The following is an 18,686-nucleotide window of genomic DNA, read 5'->3' on the forward strand; positions in this document are numbered from 1 at the left end:
TAAATTGTACAGTTTACTGTCCCAAAACGACACAAGGGCAATGAAGGATGCCGTAGTAGAGGACTCAGATTAATTTGGACCATCTGGAGGTCTGTGACAAGTGCCAATACTGCCCAGGACAGGGATGTTTTTGTATTTTGCCTCATTGAGAGCTGCCACGACTGAGACTGTGAACTCGCGACCTTGGAACTAGCAGCCAAATACCAAAGCCACAGGGCCACCATGGAGGTTAAGGGGTTAAAGTGGGAAGAACTTGGAATAAAGGTTTCATGAAGAGCACCTCAATATTTTGCAGACAGTGCCTTGTTAAGGAACATGGGGGGACGAATGGCAGAGCATGACAGAGGACCTGAACAGGCAAAGTGGACCAGGGGGACTAAATATTAACATGAAGAAAAATAATGTTCCCCAGTCTGGGGACAACAGTTTACGACAAGTAGTGAATTATTGGCGGCAAGGAAATGCACTGACTAAACAGAAAATAAACTGCAGATCCGGGCTACGCATGCAAAATAGCTAGGAAAGCAAGAATGGTGTCGAGTGCTTTTAGCAAGTACTTTAAGGTCATGAATTGCAGCTGGCCAGAGTCCCTCAAGAGGACGGCGCAAATAGACCTAGCTTGCCAGTAGGCACATAAGCGCAGTAACACGGAGGCTAATAAAAAGGCTTGAAATTAACAGCCCAGAAATCTATGGAAAGAAAAATGATAAAGCACAGAACAGGCACAGAACAGGCACAGAATAGGGCTGAAGATGGACTGTTAACGGTTAATGTTATAAACCTGCACTATTCCTGAAATTTTTAATATTGTGCCATCTTTGTAACAAATCGCTGAAACAAGAATAGAAGTCGCAATACCTAGCTGTTTTATCGCCTACAAGCAAAATCAATATTATATATATATATATATATATATATATATATATATATATATATATATATATATATATATATATATATATATATATATATATATATATACATATATATATACTGCACGATTATGTGTCCTAAGGAAGCCATTCAAGCACAGTAATACCCTCTTAAGAAAAGTATGGGCAGCATTTATTTACATTAGGTATGTGAATAAAAACATTAAGGAAACAAAAGATCTAAAATTCTTGAGAGGGACTGGGCCTTCTGTGCTTGCGCTTATTCGTTTCATGCTTTCTGCACCTCTGGTCATGGCGGTGGTGGTGGTGGTGGTGGGTGCGACGGTGCTCACGGTCGGATGACTTACTAGCAATGTTGACAGCCCCAACTACACTAACCAGTTTCCTTGGCTTTCTTGCCGAAGAACCTTGTGTGCTGTCTTCGTCTGATGGCGAACGCCAACTCTCCAAGGTAGAAGCTGGAGACACATGTCGCATTTGTCTTTGTGACCCACTGTCAGACTGCAAAGAGTTTCCCCTGTCATAAGCCTGTTGTCCCCTCTCACGTGCTGACCTAGAATGATCTCGTGAGTGGGTTCGTGGGTGTGTTCTCTGAGCATGTTCATCATGTGGCAACGACAAGACAGTTGCAGCACGATGCTGACGATGCCAGCGGTCTCCCAACGACTGATTTAAATGGTGCGGCCCAGCATCCGCCTTAGGCAGACGTTTGTGGCTACCTCCCTGCACCAAATTCTTCTTTCGCTTTCTCGCCCAGGAGCCTCGTGTGCTGTCTTCGTTTGATGAACTCCAACTCTCCGAGGCACGGGTTGTTTGCCAGCCTTGTCTTCGCCGCCCTGTGTCAGACCGCAATGGGCACTCCGTTTTGGAAGTCCCTCGTCCCCTGTCGCGTGCTAAACTGGAATCTCCTGGTGAGCGTGCCCCTGAGTGCCTTCTCTGAAGATGCTCATCATCCGATGACGACGCTGAGTCAGTTGTAGCATGACGCTGGGGAAGCTTGTGGTCCATTGATGAGCGGTATGAATGGCTCGGTCCAGCGGACATCTCAGGCAGACATTCGCATCTCTGTCCCTGTGCCGAACTCTTGTCATCCTCATCAGAAGACAAAAGGTCAATCACAACAGGTGTCCGCTCTCGCTGTGGCTTGACCACTTTCACCACAATGCACTCTGAGCTGTCGGAGTCGGAGTCAGCATCCGCAACTGAGGCAGTGACCTCTACTCTTGCGACAGACAGACCACTGGGGCCTGGCTGTGGTGAGTCAACAGCAGATGGCTCATCGTGTGATGCTGATGCTGCTACTTGCGCGTGCAGCAGCAGCATCTGCCTGAACCTGTTGACAGGGTTTTCATGGGCAAAGGCCAGATGGTATGGCTTATACACTGTGTATTGATCATACGCTGCCATGTCATGCACTGAAGTGGCATACGAGTAAAACTCGTAGACAAAATGTTCTGTGTGCTCGTGCAGCAGAGCATCCATCCGGCGAGCAAACTCGGGATGCCTGATGTCAAACTCCATGATGAGCGAAATGACGTAATCCATGGCATACATGATGCGGCCTCGGCGCTCCTGCATCAAGGCGTTTAGCTCACGGTTCAGCCAAGGGACCAGACGGTGGGTGCATGCTGGATTTTCACGATAGAACTCGGGCGACGCTTCACGGTAGTGGAATGCATGAGGAACGGCCCACAGGCCATGGATGTACAGCTCGAGCCTAGCAGCGCTAGTGATGGCGCCCCGAGGAAGGTACCGGCTGTGGTTTCGCTGAGGTGCAATTGAAGGCTGGCGAGCGCGCCTCTCTTGCTCCTGTCGCATGGCTTCGATTTCCTGCCGTCGCTCGACAGTCATTGTGGTCGGGAACCGAAACCTCCGGTCATAGACCTCTATAACGGTTCCCGGTGGACGCTGCAGCTCGGAGACAAAATACTGGTCGTAGTCTTCAAGTGAACGGACACTGTGAATGATACTCTTGAAACGCTGCTTGCAAAGAGGGCATTCTGCCTTAACCTTGGCCCACTCGGCGAGACAGGCAAAACAAAAGGTATGGAAGCAGCTGTCTGTGAAGGATTTGTTCTCAGGAGCTCCCAAGCAGATGGCACAACTGTCTTCTGGAGATGCTGCGTTACGGCTGAATGGTCGCTCTGGAGTAGCATCAGTGGGCCCAACTTTTGAACCCACGGGACTGCTGGTTACGTCCTCTTCACGGCTTCCCCCAACACGCCGACACGGTGGCGAGCATGCGGCAGCCATTGTGAGTGCCGAACCAATGATCCTGTGGAAGAGCAAAAAAAAAAAAAGCAACCATTACGTTGATTTCATTCCCTCCTTGCATGCTTATTTATTTATTTACAATACCCTCAATCGCCAAAGCGTTGCAGATGGGAGTGGGGCTGAAATGGTATTACATGAAAAGAAATTTATTATGCGGAGACATCCAGTGCAGCACTGAACATTTGTGAGGAATCTCGGTTGAAGAGTAGCAAGTTGTATGTAGAAGACTTTAGGAAAAAACAGTATTAATAACCTGACTGCAAAAACATTAGAGTAAACAGTAACAAACCATTCAAAGTCCGACAAAATAATAGCAACAAACACCTAAGAATGAATAAATATAGTTAACAAAATGTACAGCTCAAATTGGTTCTTTCCAGAGTACGAAAACATAAGGGAACACAACCATTGAAAAAGAGGAAAAAAAAAATACAAGACAAACTGCTTAGGCATATCATTTTTATGACGTAACAGGATTGCAAACAAGTTCAAAACATCATGACTTCATTCTCCCACACCGCACAGTTGACGTCAGTTGATCTGAAGTTCAGGTCGTGTTGTGTATAGGAACCAGTTCCAAGTACAAACTGTCATATAGGCCAACTCAGAAACGTCAGAAAGGCACTGCTTTTCTAAATGCACCCTGCATCAACAGACTGTTTTTTTTTAAAAGGGCTACCGTTATGAAGCCATGCTGGCCTGATCTGGTGCACCACAATGCTACTGAAAACCCCCGTTAAACAGCCACAAAGATGTAGTTGTGCAGCATTAAAGCCAGCTTTGGTGTGGCGGCTGGGGTCGATAATGAGTGCATGTTTTGCATAACCAAGACAGAAAAGTTATGAGGACTGCATCCCTAGAAGGCTGAAGCGAATCAATCTCAGTAAAACATGTACGCATCAGTGTAACGACCATGTACATTGTCTTAAGCAGTGATTTCATTTCATTTATTTTTTTCCCTTAAAGGCCTGAAGGCATTACATAGGGAGGGAGCAAAATCAAAGTCAAAACAGAGAAAGAATAAATTGATAAAAGAGAACAATAACAAAACAAAAAAACAGTACGTAACAGGCAAACGATCTTGTGACGCGTACACAATGCAAAGTAGAATGCACGGGATCGAAACAGGAAATATATATATATATATATATATATATATATATATGGGCATGTTCAGATAAGAACGGTAATCGAGGTCCCATGACCATTTTTTTGTTTTCAATTATATTTTTATATGTGATGGGTAAATGTGTCCACACAAAGGAATGAACCTTAGTTTTGCAAGGAACTTTGTAGTTTTCTCGGAAAAAAATCGTATGTCACAAGAGGTGGAGAATGTCGTTTTTGCCACTTCTCAAAGTTGCAAGTTTGGAGCGTCACTGCATGCACAATAAGTTGTTTTCGCGCATAATTATTTTTTCAGTACTTTATTACAACTTGTACTATACGAAGAAATAAAAAAACGTTTTCTTTCTCTGTCAATCTTCTGAGTAAAAAATCGCAAATTTCGCTTCCGGAGCTGTGCGGTGCCAAAAAGGCACTTTTCAGGGCAGCCTTAGGGCAAGATGCGTAAAGATCTCCCGGCTGAATCTTTTTCTCTGTATTTTTCAGCTACTTTTAATCACTTCAGGCAAGTTTTGTAGCTCTACACTTGACCTATGTTTTTCAATATGGCCTCAAAATTGGCAGAAGTTCAAAAACGTCAAAAAGTGACAACTTTGACTTGAATTTAAAAAAAAACATCATCATCGAATTTTATTAAAATTTGCCCTAATAATACTCAACATTTCGTAATTCTAAGGCTTTAAAAAAGTATTGCATTATATTGTTTTAAAGTATGGAAATAAATACAAAACGGACTTTATGATTTCAATCCCTACGACTGCTCAGTATTCCCTCTTAGAATGCGCAATCGTCAGAAGCTGGTTTTAGTATTGGTATTTTGTAAGTAAATTTTAAACGCTACAGTTGCTGAGTTCATAAGTGTAATTTGTAAGCATTTTTTTCTATTACAATCAAAGGTCTAAAGCTCCTATTCGCTTTCCTACTGTTCTAACGGTGGGACCTAAATTACTGTAAGCATATTCCAACACGTTATTTTGGAGTGACGTGTGTGTAGGAGTAGTTTATACAAACAATTAATGCACCCGTCGCACTTTCAAGGTGACTTTAACTGCTACCGCCGCTCCAGGGATGAACCGCGCTTTGCAGCCGCTCCTATAGCTATATAACGCCCGGCGCGACCCTGAAATTCACAGCATCATGTGTGCCGCCGCCGCACCGAGGCTTTAGCCGTCGCTATCATCTTTTCATCGCAACGCACCGAACGCCTAGCAGTTATGCCTCAGCCTTCGACCTTGAACCGAGATAACCCTTGTGAGCGGATGTTGTTCGGATCTCGAATTTTGTGTGTCGTTTTCCAGGCTTGGTAGACCTGGTGGGGTCGTTTTCTGTACTCACGTGTTTTCTCTGCGCTGGAGCACTCCCTCGACAAGCATACTTGGTATATCAGTCTCAGCTCGTACGCCAGACCGAAAGAACAACAGTGTCGACGGCGGGCAGCCTGTGTTAAAAATCCATTCATCTGTCCATCTCCTCTTTTTGGAAAAGCAGCTCTAGGCCCTGCATCCGTCACCTGCTCTTCTGTCTCGCGATAATCTCCGGAAGCGGTGAGCTTTTGCATTCATGAAGAGATTTCCGCGGCGAACGTTTTGTGCCGACTACTCAAAAAGGCACAAACAAAGAATTGAAAAAGGACGTAATTTTCGCAGTGTAAAGACACTCAATGTCGCTGCTCTCAAAAAAGTCCTACTTCTCGAAGAAGCTCTCCGAGTACGAGAAAGTGACTTCATCTGTCAGAATTGTTACCGTCGGTTCAAGGAAGACATAGATAATATGCAGGCGGAGTCAACCGAAACATTAGAAGAATTCCGCCCTGGGGAAGAAATCGTAGAAAATTTAAATTCAAGTGTCAGCCTTACCTCCAAAATCTCGCCCCTAAAGCCACCGAGCGCTCTAAAAAAACGCCTCAGACTTTCCTATGCAAAGCGAAAGCAGGAAGAGGTGGCAAGAGCTATGGTGACGAAAATACGATTGGGGATACAGGCAGCATATAATGTCCCAGAGACTTCGCGTGCGTCAGAAGAAAAGTGTGCGCAATGCAGCAGTTGGGAGGACAACCTACATGCTGCCTGCAATAGGTGCACGTCCTTTCAAGAGCGTTGCCAGCTGCTGACACTGCTACCACGCAACCTAACCGTGAAATATGTGCAGGAAGTTATTCCAGAGGCAACGAGGTACGTTATCCAAAAATCGAAGAAGATGGTGGATGAGGAAGGCGTATGGTAAACACAGGAGAGATATACAAGATGCAAACTACAACAGGAAGACATTACCACCGTTTTAGAATATTACACCATGGATGAACTCGATTGCTCTAGACAGACTCCGAACAAAAAGGATGTTGTGAGAATCGAGAAGGAAGGAGAGAAAGAATGGATACCTAAACGCTTCATGACGCGGTCCTTGCCAGAAGCATTCCGCCTCTACAAGCAAGCTCACCCTGCCTCCCAGGTTGGCCTCACAAAATTCATATCCTTGCGTCCTAAGTGGGTGAAATGCTCGCCACAGTGGCAAGTGTGTGTTTGTGTGTGCTGTGCAAACTTTCAGTTGTGCCTCGTGGACTGCAGAACGCGTCCGGAAGGTCGCTTTCTCCCGAAGATATGCAGAGCCTCTGCGTATGCCAGGAACCTACTGCGTCGTGTTTCCTTAGGAATTGTGAGCACTGTCCACAAGATGGCATTTTCACTTCGGAAAATTTTGAAATGAGCAGCGAGGACGAGGTGTTGATTGCTTCATGGGAATACGGTGAGCTCGTTAAAAAGACTCTGACCGCTTCATCATTTATGAGAGAATGTCTAAGAATGACCATGAAATGGATTCCCCACAACTATATTAGATCTGTGCAAGCAAGAGCAATACATGAAGAAAAACACAGCTGCAAGAGAGGTGCAATTGTTTTGCATTTTGATTTCGCCGAAAACTGGACAGTTGTGCTTCCAGACGCAGTACAAGCTTACCATTGGCAGAAAAAGCAGGTGACCGTGTTTACCTGCGTTGTCACGTCAAGAAAATCGACTCGGAACTACGCCGTAATTTCCGACGATATGTCTCATGATTCAGCTCATGCATGCTTGGCTCTGTCAAAAATCAAAGCACACCTCGAAGACAACGCGCCAATCTACACCAAGATAACATATGTGAGCGACGGGGCTCCTGCTCACTTCAAGAATAAATATCAGTTTCATGAGCTACAAAGCAGTGAATGTCGAGAGACGAAATGGATGTTTTCGGCCACTGGACACGGCAAAAATGCTTGCGACGGCGTTGATGGGCTTGTCAAACATCGAGCATCACACCACAACTTGCGGAAGCCTGCAAGTGAGTCCATACAAACAGCCAGCGGCTTCGTAGACGCAATTAAAGGAACGCTAAAGAACATCACCATTCTGGAGCTCCCACAGAGGGAGCTTGCAGACTTTCGCGAAACGAAGAAGGAAGAATGGAAAATGGCAAAGAAAGTGCCTGGAGTTCAGACGCTCCATATGTGGAAGTACGTTCAAACAAATGAAGGCAGTGCATCCTACGTGGCCTCCATTGCTGCTTCGGAATGGAAGAGACTGTGATCTGGTTTGTGCTTCGTGCTGGACAATATACTGTGCGCATACCGACTTCAACTGCTGCCGTTAATTTCTTGTTACGATTTTCTGAATTGCAATCTGCATATAAAGCGGCATCCCATTTGTAAATTGCGTTCCTATTAAAACTCCTCCTGATTAAAAATCTCGCAGATAAATTGTTCCTCTCAGAAGACGACGTTCTGTCTCCTGACATTGCCCTGTAGAACCTTTGAACACAGAGGTAAACAGATGCAGGTACGGAAACGTCGGCTTCAGAAATACATTATTATAAATTTTTATATATAAAATTTTTTCTAGGAACCCACAAATTATCTAATATTTTTAAAAAATCGATTACATACCAATGTACCTTACGATGATAAATTAGAGAATACAAAAAAAAAACGTTTGACCGCCAGCAGTCAGTTCATCAGGTGAAATAACGTATTTATTCCCATTTTGACGCATTAAGAACGCCGCTAACAAGCGAGTAGAAGCTGTACAAACATCCAGGATGGTTCGCATATTGTGGTAATTGAAATGTAACCACGTTCAGTGAGTGCTAAATCAAATTTCCGACAGTTACTATTTCTAAGAGGCAGTAATACGCAATTCTAGGTAACAAAAACATGAACTCAGTTTTGCATTTATTTTTATACTTTAAAACAAAATAATGCAACACTTTTTTGGTGTTTTAAAATTATCGAGTATTGAGTATTATTAGGGCATTTTTTAATAAAATTTGATGATGATTTTTTTTTTAAATTCAAGTCAAAGTTGTCACTTTTTTGAAGTTTTTGAACTTCTGCCAATTTTGAGGCCATATTGAAAAATATAGGTCAAGTGTACAGCTACAAAACTTGCCTGAAGTGATTAAAAGTAGCTGAAAAATACAGAGAAAAAGATTCAGTCGGGAGATCTTTACGCATCTTGCCCTAAGGCTGCCCTGAAAAGTGCCTTTTTGGCACCGCACAGCTCCGGAAGCGAAGTTTGCGATTTTTTACTCAGAAGACTGACACAGCAAGAAAACGTTTTTTATATTAATCGTATATTGCAAGTTGTAATAAAGTGCTGAAAAAATACTTATGTGCGAAAACAACTTATTGTGCATGCAGTGATGCTCCAAACTTGCAACTTTGCGAAGTGGCAAAAACGACATACTCCACCTCTTGTGACATACAATTTTTTTTCCGAGAAAACCATGAAGTTCCTTGCAAAACTAAGGTTCATTCCTTTGTGTGGACACATTTACCCATCACATATAAAAATTTAATTGAAAACAAAAAATGGTCATGGGACCTCGATTACCGTTCTTATCTGAACATGCCCATATATATATATATATATATATATATATATATATATATATATATATATATATATATATATATATATATATACGTGCTACGTCCACCGCTAGGGACGAGGGTGGCGCTGGTGAACACTCTCAAGGTTCGCTTACACGCAAAAAACATAAATTGCCACGAAAGCAGCAGATTGGACAGCCGTCGCCGTAGCTCAGTTGGTAAGAGCACCAGACGCGATATTCGGAGGTCGTGGGTTCGGATCCCACCGGCGGCATGGTTGTTTTTTCTGCTGGTTTATAAGTAATTTTCTTTAAAAACCAATTGATTAGCATTAGAAATTAAGAAAAAAAAAACATTCCCCTATGCACCTTAGTTTCGGTGACTGTTGGCTTCCTTAATATATATATATATATATATATATATATATGCAGCACTCAATCAATACATGAAAAAATGAAAAAAAATACAGTGCAAAAGGCAGCACACAGAAAAAAAAGTAACAATAAATAGCTCTTCAAAGTGCCGAGGTGAATATGGCAGGAACTTTTTGCCCTCATAAAAAATGGTCCTTTAGTTTATCCTGGAATGATTTGCGGTTAGTGCATGATGCGATGGTATTTGGCAGGCCATTCCATAGTGCTATCGCGTCTGAAAAAAATGATGACTTTAGTGCTAAGGTACGACAGTTGATGCGTGCAATGCTACGGTCATGGCTTAGGCGGCTAGACGTCCTGTGCGGGGGCTGTAGCTTTTCGTGTCTTGTGCGTGGGTGATAATAGAAATGTAGAAGAATGCAGAGGCAAGATATAATGTGGCGTGACTCGAGTGATGGAATGGCAAGGGAGTGTTTCAGCGCGGTGATACTGGTTTTCCTTGAGTAGCAAGATGTTATAAATCGGATGGCGCGATTCTGTATGGCTTCAAGGTCAGCGGCGAGGTATGCTTGTGATGGGTGCCAAATGGATGACGCATATTCTAGTTCTGGGTGAACGAATGTTATATATGCTAGATTTTTATGTCAGGGGATGCGGCCTTCAAGTTACGGCGTAGGTATCCAAGTGTGTGAGAGGCTTCAGCGCAAATGTTTTGAACGTGCGTTACCCATGATAGCGATGGTGTTAGATGGAGGCCAAGATATCTGTAGGATAATGCGGGGTCAATGGAAAATGAGCCAATACTGTATTGATGCTGATTCACGGTGTGTTTTCTGGTGAATGACATGGATTTGCATTTGTTAATTGACTGAAGCAAAGATGAATCTTTGGACGCGACGCCCTAATCACTCTGTATATGATGCAATCGTCGGCAAGAAGCAGTGATTCCGATTTGATATTGCAAGGGAGGTCATTAATGTAAATTAGGAATAGTAGTGGTGACAGACCGGCGCCCTGAGGGACTCCCGATGTTACATTGGAAAGAGGAGAGTGGCTGCTATTTGTAGAAGCGAACTGCTTGCGCCGTGAAAGAAAATTTTCGATCCAATGGATTATGTTGACAGGAATTCCTAATGATGAAAGTTTTTGAAGTAAATGATTGTGGGGGACCCGATCAAATGCTTTGGAGTAATCGAGGGATATAGCATCTATTTGGAGGTTGTCATCCATGGATTCAGGCAAATCGTGTATGAACTCGGCAAGCTGAATTTCACATGAAAGGTGTTTCTTAAAACCATGCTGGCGCGAATAAAAAAAGTCGTTAGATTCAAGATGTCATTAGGTTCGTGGATATAATGTGTTCGAGTAATTTTGATGGCAGACTGGTTAGAGAAATAGGACGGTAGTTAGAGGCTAATTTGCGGTCACCAGATTTAAAGACTGGGATGATTTGGGCAATTTTCCAATCATCCGAAACTTCCTCTGATTGTAAAGACTGGGTAAAGGTTAATTGTAGTATCTGGGCCGAGGTCGCTGATGTGTTTTTTAGTAGTTTACCATTGATATGGTCACATCCTGGTGACGAAGACAGTTTTAGAGAAACAATAAGGTTACTGATGCCGTTGGCATCAACCTGGATCATAGGCATCGCAACTGATGAGGATTCTGGTGGAGTTATGGCGGTAGAGTTGCTTACAGGAGAAAACACCGAGACGAAATAACGGTTCAAAATGCTTGCACACTGATCTGGTTCTACTGGTTCTCGATCAGTTCCCATAAGCGCTATTTGGTTTGGGCAAGACCTAGGGGATAGAATGTGCCAGAGTTTGTTGGGTTTCGACTGTAGAACTCTAAGTAGATGGATGGAAAAGAATTCACTTTTTGCAGCAGTTATGCTTCAATAAACGTTTTTGCACATTGATAATATCGGTCCCATGTAGTAGGGGAGTTAGATTTTTTTTCTGATCGATAGAGGCGCTTTTTCCTGTTTAGGAGACGTTTCAGGCTTACGGTAAAGCACTCGTTATGATCAGACCTAATATTTTTGGAATGTATTTGTTTCTGAGGTTTATCATTGTTGTTTTGTATAATTCCAAGTTATGATTAGCTGTTCTCGATAGATAAGACCCGCAGAAATGCTCATAAAACCGTGTAAGTTCCGCTTTGATGGCATCGAAGTTCGTTTTACTGTAATTGAAGATTATCTTTTCAGCGGTTGATCTAACTTTCAGCAGTAGTGATATGTAAATGTGCAGAAGTGCATGGTCACTGAGTCTAGGAAGAGCCGTTAGGTCTTGAATGTCTACAGGACTGCACGTCAGCAAGAGATCAACGGTGTTATTCCCTCTCGTTGGAAGTGTTATGGCTTGATGGAGACGGAAATCAAGGGTTAGATCTAGGAATTGCTTGGGCTCAATGGACTGCGATTTACCAGGCATGCTAAGTAGAGGCCAGATAATCCGGGGAAAATTTAAATCACCAAATAGAAAAATAGGTGATTTGGGGAAGTTATCTCTAATATATGCTAAACTATGGTAGAGAGAGTTGCTGAAAGATGGCCCATAATCGGGTGGCCAGTAACATATGCCAATTATAGCTTTCACAGTTGAGGTATGAACACAAACCCATGATAATTCGAGTATGTCGTCGTGGTACACTAAGGATGATGACAATGTATTTCTTACAGCTATTAGAACGCCGCCCGCTCTATGGTTGCTGTGATCAAAACGGCACATGGTGAAGTTAGTAAGATTACCAGGAAGCACTTCGTTATCGAGGATATCTTCAGTTAACCAGGTTTCAGTAAGAATGATAATGTGCGCGTCAATGTCGTCGATAAAGCTAAGAAGCCGGTCAAGCTTTAGAATTACGCCCCTTATGTTGGTGAATGCGATATGGATGTCGAGGCAAGATGCAGGACAGCTGTTTTGAACATGATTCGTTGCGCGTCATTCACTACCATCGGCGTTGGGAACACGTGCTGTACATTCCGTCACCGTGTCAGTAGTGGGGTTGCAAGTAAAGCACCTTTTCCAATGTGCAGTTTATCTAGTTGTAGTTTGAAGGCATATTTTTGGGGGCGGATGAACTGCAGAAGTTTGGAACGAGCAAGACGAGTTTCAGGGGCAAAATCTTCACTGACTGCGTAGATCGTGTCTTTCAGTTTGGGTCCACACGACAGAATGTTTTCTTTTGTCTTAAAATGAGCTAATTTAATAATGATTGGGCGCTGTCTATCCGTACAGTATTTTCCGAGTCGATGTGCACGTTCTATACTACCGGCGTCTAGTTGCACACCAAGTTCAGTAGAGCAAAGGGCTCTTACCTGTTTTTCAGACTCTTCCAAACTTTCTTTTTCACAGTCTTTAAGGCCAAAGAAAAGTAAGTTGTTTCTTCGCACACGATTACTTGCATCAATATTGGCGGCCTGAAGGACAGCAAGTTCACGTTTTATTTCGTTAGTTTCTTCTATTTTCAAATCAGCTGGTTCCTTCTTATGAGCAAATTCCAACAAAGAAATTTGGTTGTTTAGCTGGGATATTAGTTTTTCATGGTTGTCTTGCATAGCCTTAAGTTCTTTTAGCTCATTTGACATGCTGACTGTGCGTCCTCAAGGACTTCTAGAGCGGATGAATTGTCAAATAATGTCGGTGGCCCTGGGTTGAGCTCCACGTTGCCCGATAGGTATAACATCAGTTTGGATAACAGGTGGGATAATATACAGTCACAACACATTTGCACAGCGCGACGCCACTTGATCGCATAGGGGCAAGACACAAGGCAGCGGTTGCTACTTTTACATTCACTGGAATTGTTCACGTAACCAACCTGTAACGTCAGCAGTGGGTTGAGCATGGAGCAGCGTGCGGTGTTGTGCCCCAGGTAATCTGCGGCGGGTCAAGGTATATATGCTACGTGGGCGGGTCCTGTGATTGATGACGTCGATGAAGGGATGGGTTGCCAGGCGAGCAGTGGTATCCGGGCTAGGTTTGGAGCATCGTTGAATACAGTGCCGAGCACACGGTCGTTGGCTGCGCACTCCACACCGCGAATGGTTGACGGGACTTGAGGGAAGGGGCATTCAGCAGCAGGCAGCCAGAACAGCAGAACCTGTAACGTCAGCAGCGGGTTGAGCATGGTGCAGCGTGCGGTGTCGTGCACCAGGTAATCTGCGGCGGGTTGCGGTATATATGCTGTGTGGGTGGGTCCGGTGATTGATGACGTCGATGAAGGAATGGGCTGCCAGGCAAGCAGCGGTATCCGGGCTAGGTTCGGAGTGTCGCTGAGTACAGTGCTGAGCACACGGTCGTTGGCTCCACACTCCGTACCGCGAACGGTTGACGGGACTTGAGGGAAGGGGCATTCAGCAGCAGGCAGCCAGAACAGCAGTACCTGTAACATCAGCAGCAGGATGAGCATGGTGCAGCGTGCGGTGTCGTGCTCCCTGGAGTCCACCTGTAGTATTTTTGCACATTTCAATAAGCCACCAAGAAAGCTATAGATTCTAGAATTGTTAAGCGAACAACAAGGTCAGCAAAGTATTTGTCCATTGAGAAAAAACAATGTTAGCGTTCCGTCCAGACAGGACATTTAGTGCTGCTCGAGTTCCATCCATACTATAAGTCAGCGTCGTGGGACTCATCTGAACATTAACCACATGCCTTTGCATTTTTGTTCCATACCAGTATTAGTGCATACTATCATAAAGTGAACGAATATTTGTTGCTGCATGGCTTTGTTTTCGTTCAGGCAATGATAGAAGCAAACAGTTGATTCAGACGGCTCTGCGATGATGATGGTGTGATTCTCTTTATCAAAACGAGTGGCCAGCTAATGTAACGAGCAGATTCAATAGTAAATTTTATACATATACTTCATATATATAAAATGGGAAATAGATGAGGAGCATGAAACATCAAGGCTTTAATGTCAGCATCAGCATGTGCAAAGAGCCATTTGCACAACTGCGCTGAGCTTGTAAGTAGCGCTATAGTAGCTCCCACCAAATTATCATCACCATCATCACTAAACCGGAACAGTGGCTGGTGGCGTTGGGTGCAGTGAGTGGCAGGCTGGTAGCAGTTGCAGCGAACTATGCGGATGATGCGGCCACGCTACTTGCGCATGAAGGCTTTTCAAAGTTCGAAGAGTTAAACGAAGTTGTGAAAGCATACAGCGATGAAAACTGCGTACAGTACTACAAGCAGGACTCATGGCTCATACCAGTGACGAAGCAGAAAGGGATCAAGCGGCACATCAATCAGTATATACTTGTTTATCAAGTTCACTACCACTGTATCAAGGGTGGCTGAACCTTCAAATCGCAAAGCAAAGGCGAACGAGAAACACAAAGTAAGTGCCAATTTTCACATCCATCACATTACCAGCTGAATGTGTATAAACTTATCACATTTTTTTTTCTCCGCACAACATTTGTAGGTGGTTGTTCGGTGCATTTCAAGTGTTGTATGTCAGCGGAAGGAGGATACCAGAAGGTTATGTCAAGCCACACGAAGCACAACCATCCCATACCTCAGGTATGCACGCAAAACAAATGGATCAATTTTGCAGCTTTTGTGCTGGTGTATTATGTTGGGGCGAAGTTATAGACAGCAAAGCAAATTCGTAATTTCTTTGCATACCTTGAAAAAGTTAAAATGCCTAATCATGTACTATAGTGTTCGTATTATAATGCATTAAAATATGGTCCTTTCTTTTTTTTCAGCCATATATGGACAACTCTCTAATCAACAAGCGCTACTTGAAGCCGCAAAGGGTGATGAAGCCTGGTAGCTGATGCAGCTCAAGGCAAATAAAAAGCTTGTCAAGCTGAAATTTCAACGGGACACAGGCAATGTTGTCTTATTGAAAGACCACAGCAACCTTGCCAGGTGTTTGAAGGCAGGCACAATGACCTCAGCCAATCCTTCAAAAGGATTATGGTATGTATCATGCGCATTGCGCATCAGCAAATATAACCCGGTATATTTTTCAAAGTGCATAGAGAATATGTAGAAAGCCATGAAATATCTTAATCTCATATTCGTTTCATTTCTCATTTTCAATAGGAGACATTCAAAATTCTGCAATTGCACTTTCCCACATAAATACGTTGCCAAAGACAAGATCGCCGGCTTCTCTATAAAGAAAACTGCGTGGGCTACAGGACAGGCACTGTAGGGTTCGGCGTGCTGTCGCATCTTTTTGTACATGTGTTGCGAATATTCTGCGAGAGGGCAGTGACCTAGGCTGCGCATCCGGTTTTGTTTTATTTTGTTTTGCTTTGGTGCACGCTGTTAGAAGGGGACTCATGCCTTTTTGGTTAGTCTCCCCATTCGTTCTTGCGGTTTCCTTCGCCGCTCTGGACGGCGGGGCTATCTGCCTGCCTCGACCTTGGACCCCTGTCTTCTTGCCGAAGGATTGCGAGACCACCTGGAAGGAACTCGGGGGTAAGGGAAAACGCTGACATCAGTTCTGAGCTTTCCTATTCGTCAAAACTGATGAGTCTCAGTTAGCAGTTTATTTTTACGTGTGGAAAGGGGCGCGGGCATCTTCGTGGTGTACCCGCGAAGGGACTCCTAGCGACTCCTAGCTGGCAGGCGCTCGGTCTGGCCGAGTGCGGAGGGAGTGACCGTTGAGAGCTGGTGCAAGGCGCGCCAGTTTGACTGTTGGGACGCGGTGTCCCTCGCCTCTGTGCAGGCGGTCGGCTAGGCCGGCCGTGGATAGCTGTAGCCGTATACTGACTTTTGTTTGTACCCATCTGTAAATAGCCTGTATAAAAGTTCGTTTCTCACTAAATCGCTTCGCCTGCAAGTCATATCATTGAGAAGCCTTCAAGCGGTGCATCCAGTTTCTGGAAATCACCGGACCAACACCACCGGCAAACTTTTACTGGCACTAAGGGTGTGGCTAGATAAGAAACGTATTTTGGAAGAACCAGACAAAAAATTAGCAGTGGCTTAAATTGGCTAACCCTGGAATTCAGCGAAAAACAAGCACGCTTGTAAAGCGTCTCAGGCTCATCCATGGCAGCTCCACTAAACACTCATGACAGCTGCCCTATACATACCATACGACCACGTGGCTATGACGTTGTATCACATGGTCTTACGACACCGCCACCGGATGTCATCATGCGGCTTCACATCACTCCATCGGATGTTCTTGGGGTCAAAGGTCAACCCAAAGGTCAACTAAAGATCATGGGCCAAGGTCTCAGGGGTCAAGGGTTCGACACCATAACTGTATAACATATGGTCACACACGGCTAACGTGGATGGGCTGAAGGCCGTTCAAGGTCATTCTTCAGCCTATGCGACGACTGCTTTACCTAACACAGTGAAGCTTTTTGCTTCAAAACTAGTCTTTCCTACTTTGTTACAGCTGGAAACACATGGTCAGCCATCATGTCTTGGGCAACATTGTTATGTGGAAAAGCGCACTGTGGAATTTTGAATATCCCCTATTGCATGCAGCTTCTGAGTGCCATGTCCTGGTGAATGACAATAACTTCCAAGGTCTCCTTATTTCCACCCCTTCAATGAGGTATACAAGGGCTGCATACCCAGAGTTTATGGAAACTGATGCCACATACAAGCTTTTAGATGTCGGATGCCAATGTACGTCATTCATGATGATTCTAATGGTGCTACACAAGTAGGCTGTGTGGTCATTCTTGTTAGGGAAGATGAATGCAGCTTGAAGTGGCTCCATGACAAGTTCCAGGAGCTCAATCCCTCATGGACAACGACAAGATGTATCACGGCAGATAAGGATCTGCCCAAGCAAGATTTGCTGAAGTAGTGCCCTCCCCAGGCAAATATTTTAATCTGTGTGCTTCACACACTAAAGACATTTAGGCGTGACGTCACCTGCACTAAGATGACAATATCAGCAGAACATGACCATGTCCTTACATGACCATGTCCTTAAAAAATTGGTTTTTGAGGAAAGGAAATAGCACAGTATCTGTCCCGCATCTTGGCAGACACCTGAACTATGCCTTAAAGGGACTATGCAATGAATAATAAGTCGCTTGTAAATGTTTTCAATGCTTAGAAATGATGCTAAGAAGCATTCACACCAAGTATGAGTGTTCGGAACTGAGGCGGCAATTTATTATAAATTTTTGAAAACTGTTTTTTTTTTAATTCGCGGGCCGATTGGTGTGCTCATAGTGACTGATTTTGAAACTAAAATTGTGAAAAAAGACGTCACTCTACCCATGACGTCGCCAGGCCACCACACGCTCTCATTCGCTGGAGCCACGGCAGCCACGACGTCACGGGCGCACTTCCGGTAGCCATGAAAATCGTCTGCTCGTGTCGCCGCGCGACCCTCTCAGGCAAGCGCAAGCCAGGGCATTGCCTTCACACATATGGTTTCAATTTTCCTCTGCCGCCTCCTTCTGTCGGGAGTTCTGGAGCCACTCGCAGTGGCTCGCCGAGTCGATACTGTCGTCGCTGCCGTTGAGCCGGTACGGCGTGAACGCATAGGGCTCGATGCCCATCGCGGCCGTAAGAGCGAGCAGTCGCGCCTCGAGGTCCGGGCCCATTACTGCTAACTACAACAGACAATCAAAGAAACCTGCTGCGCCGCAATCACGCCGCCGACGCTGCTGCTGCTGGGGTGCTAGGAGCGACAACCGGAAGTTGCAAAAGGAACGTCAGCGGATGACGTATTGATGGGCGGGGCCCAGTCCCAGAGCTGTTTCCCTTATTTTTGTCTGGTGCTCCGTGTGTACGAGTTGAGGGAGGGAGAGGAGGAGTGTAATTTTTAATTGTCTATATCTTCAGTGTTATTGATGCTAGCTTAAAAATTCTTGGGTTGGGGAGACGAGTGATGAAATGCCTATCTCTCATCTGCTTTACGTAATTTCAATTTATTGCATAGTCCCTTTAAGGGAAGGGATAACAGAGGGACTGAGGGAAGAAAGGAAGTGGTGCCATAGGGAAGGGCTCTGGAATAATTTCGACCACCTGGGGATCATTAACGTGCACTGACATTGCACAGCATATGCGCGCCTTTGCGTTCTGCCTCCATCGAAACGCTGCCGCCGTGGTCAGATTCAAACCTGGGTACTCTGGATCAGTAGCAGTAGATGTCAGTGCATGTTAAAGATTCCCAGGTGGTCAAAATTATTCCGGAGCCCTCAACTAT

General features: G+C 44.5%; 1 protein-coding gene across 3 annotated transcripts in view; it reads right to left on the reverse strand.

Annotated features, from left to right (window-relative positions):
* Nucleotides 1-1,043: 1,043 nt before the first annotated feature.
* LOC144110976 (uncharacterized) overlaps nucleotides 1,044-18,686 on the reverse strand; it is a 28,544-nt gene continuing 10,901 nt past the window's right edge. For 2 of the 3 annotated variants that reach the window (XM_077644049.1, XM_077644050.1), the window contains exon 2: nucleotides 1,044-3,168. In XM_077644049.1, the coding sequence (XP_077500175.1) occupies nucleotides 1,113-3,146 (2,034 nt within the window). In that variant the 5' untranslated portion in view covers nucleotides 3,147-3,168 and the 3' untranslated portion in view covers nucleotides 1,044-1,112. Of the gene's footprint in view, nucleotides 3,169-13,355; nucleotides 13,920-18,686 lie in introns of all 3 variants that reach the window. The other variant, XM_077644048.1, reaches the window with a different exon arrangement.

Source organism: Amblyomma americanum, chromosome 11, assembly GCF_052857255.1.
Source record: "Amblyomma americanum isolate KBUSLIRL-KWMA chromosome 11, ASM5285725v1, whole genome shotgun sequence".
Classification (NCBI taxonomy): Eukaryota; Metazoa; Arthropoda; class Arachnida; order Ixodida; family Ixodidae; genus Amblyomma; species Amblyomma americanum.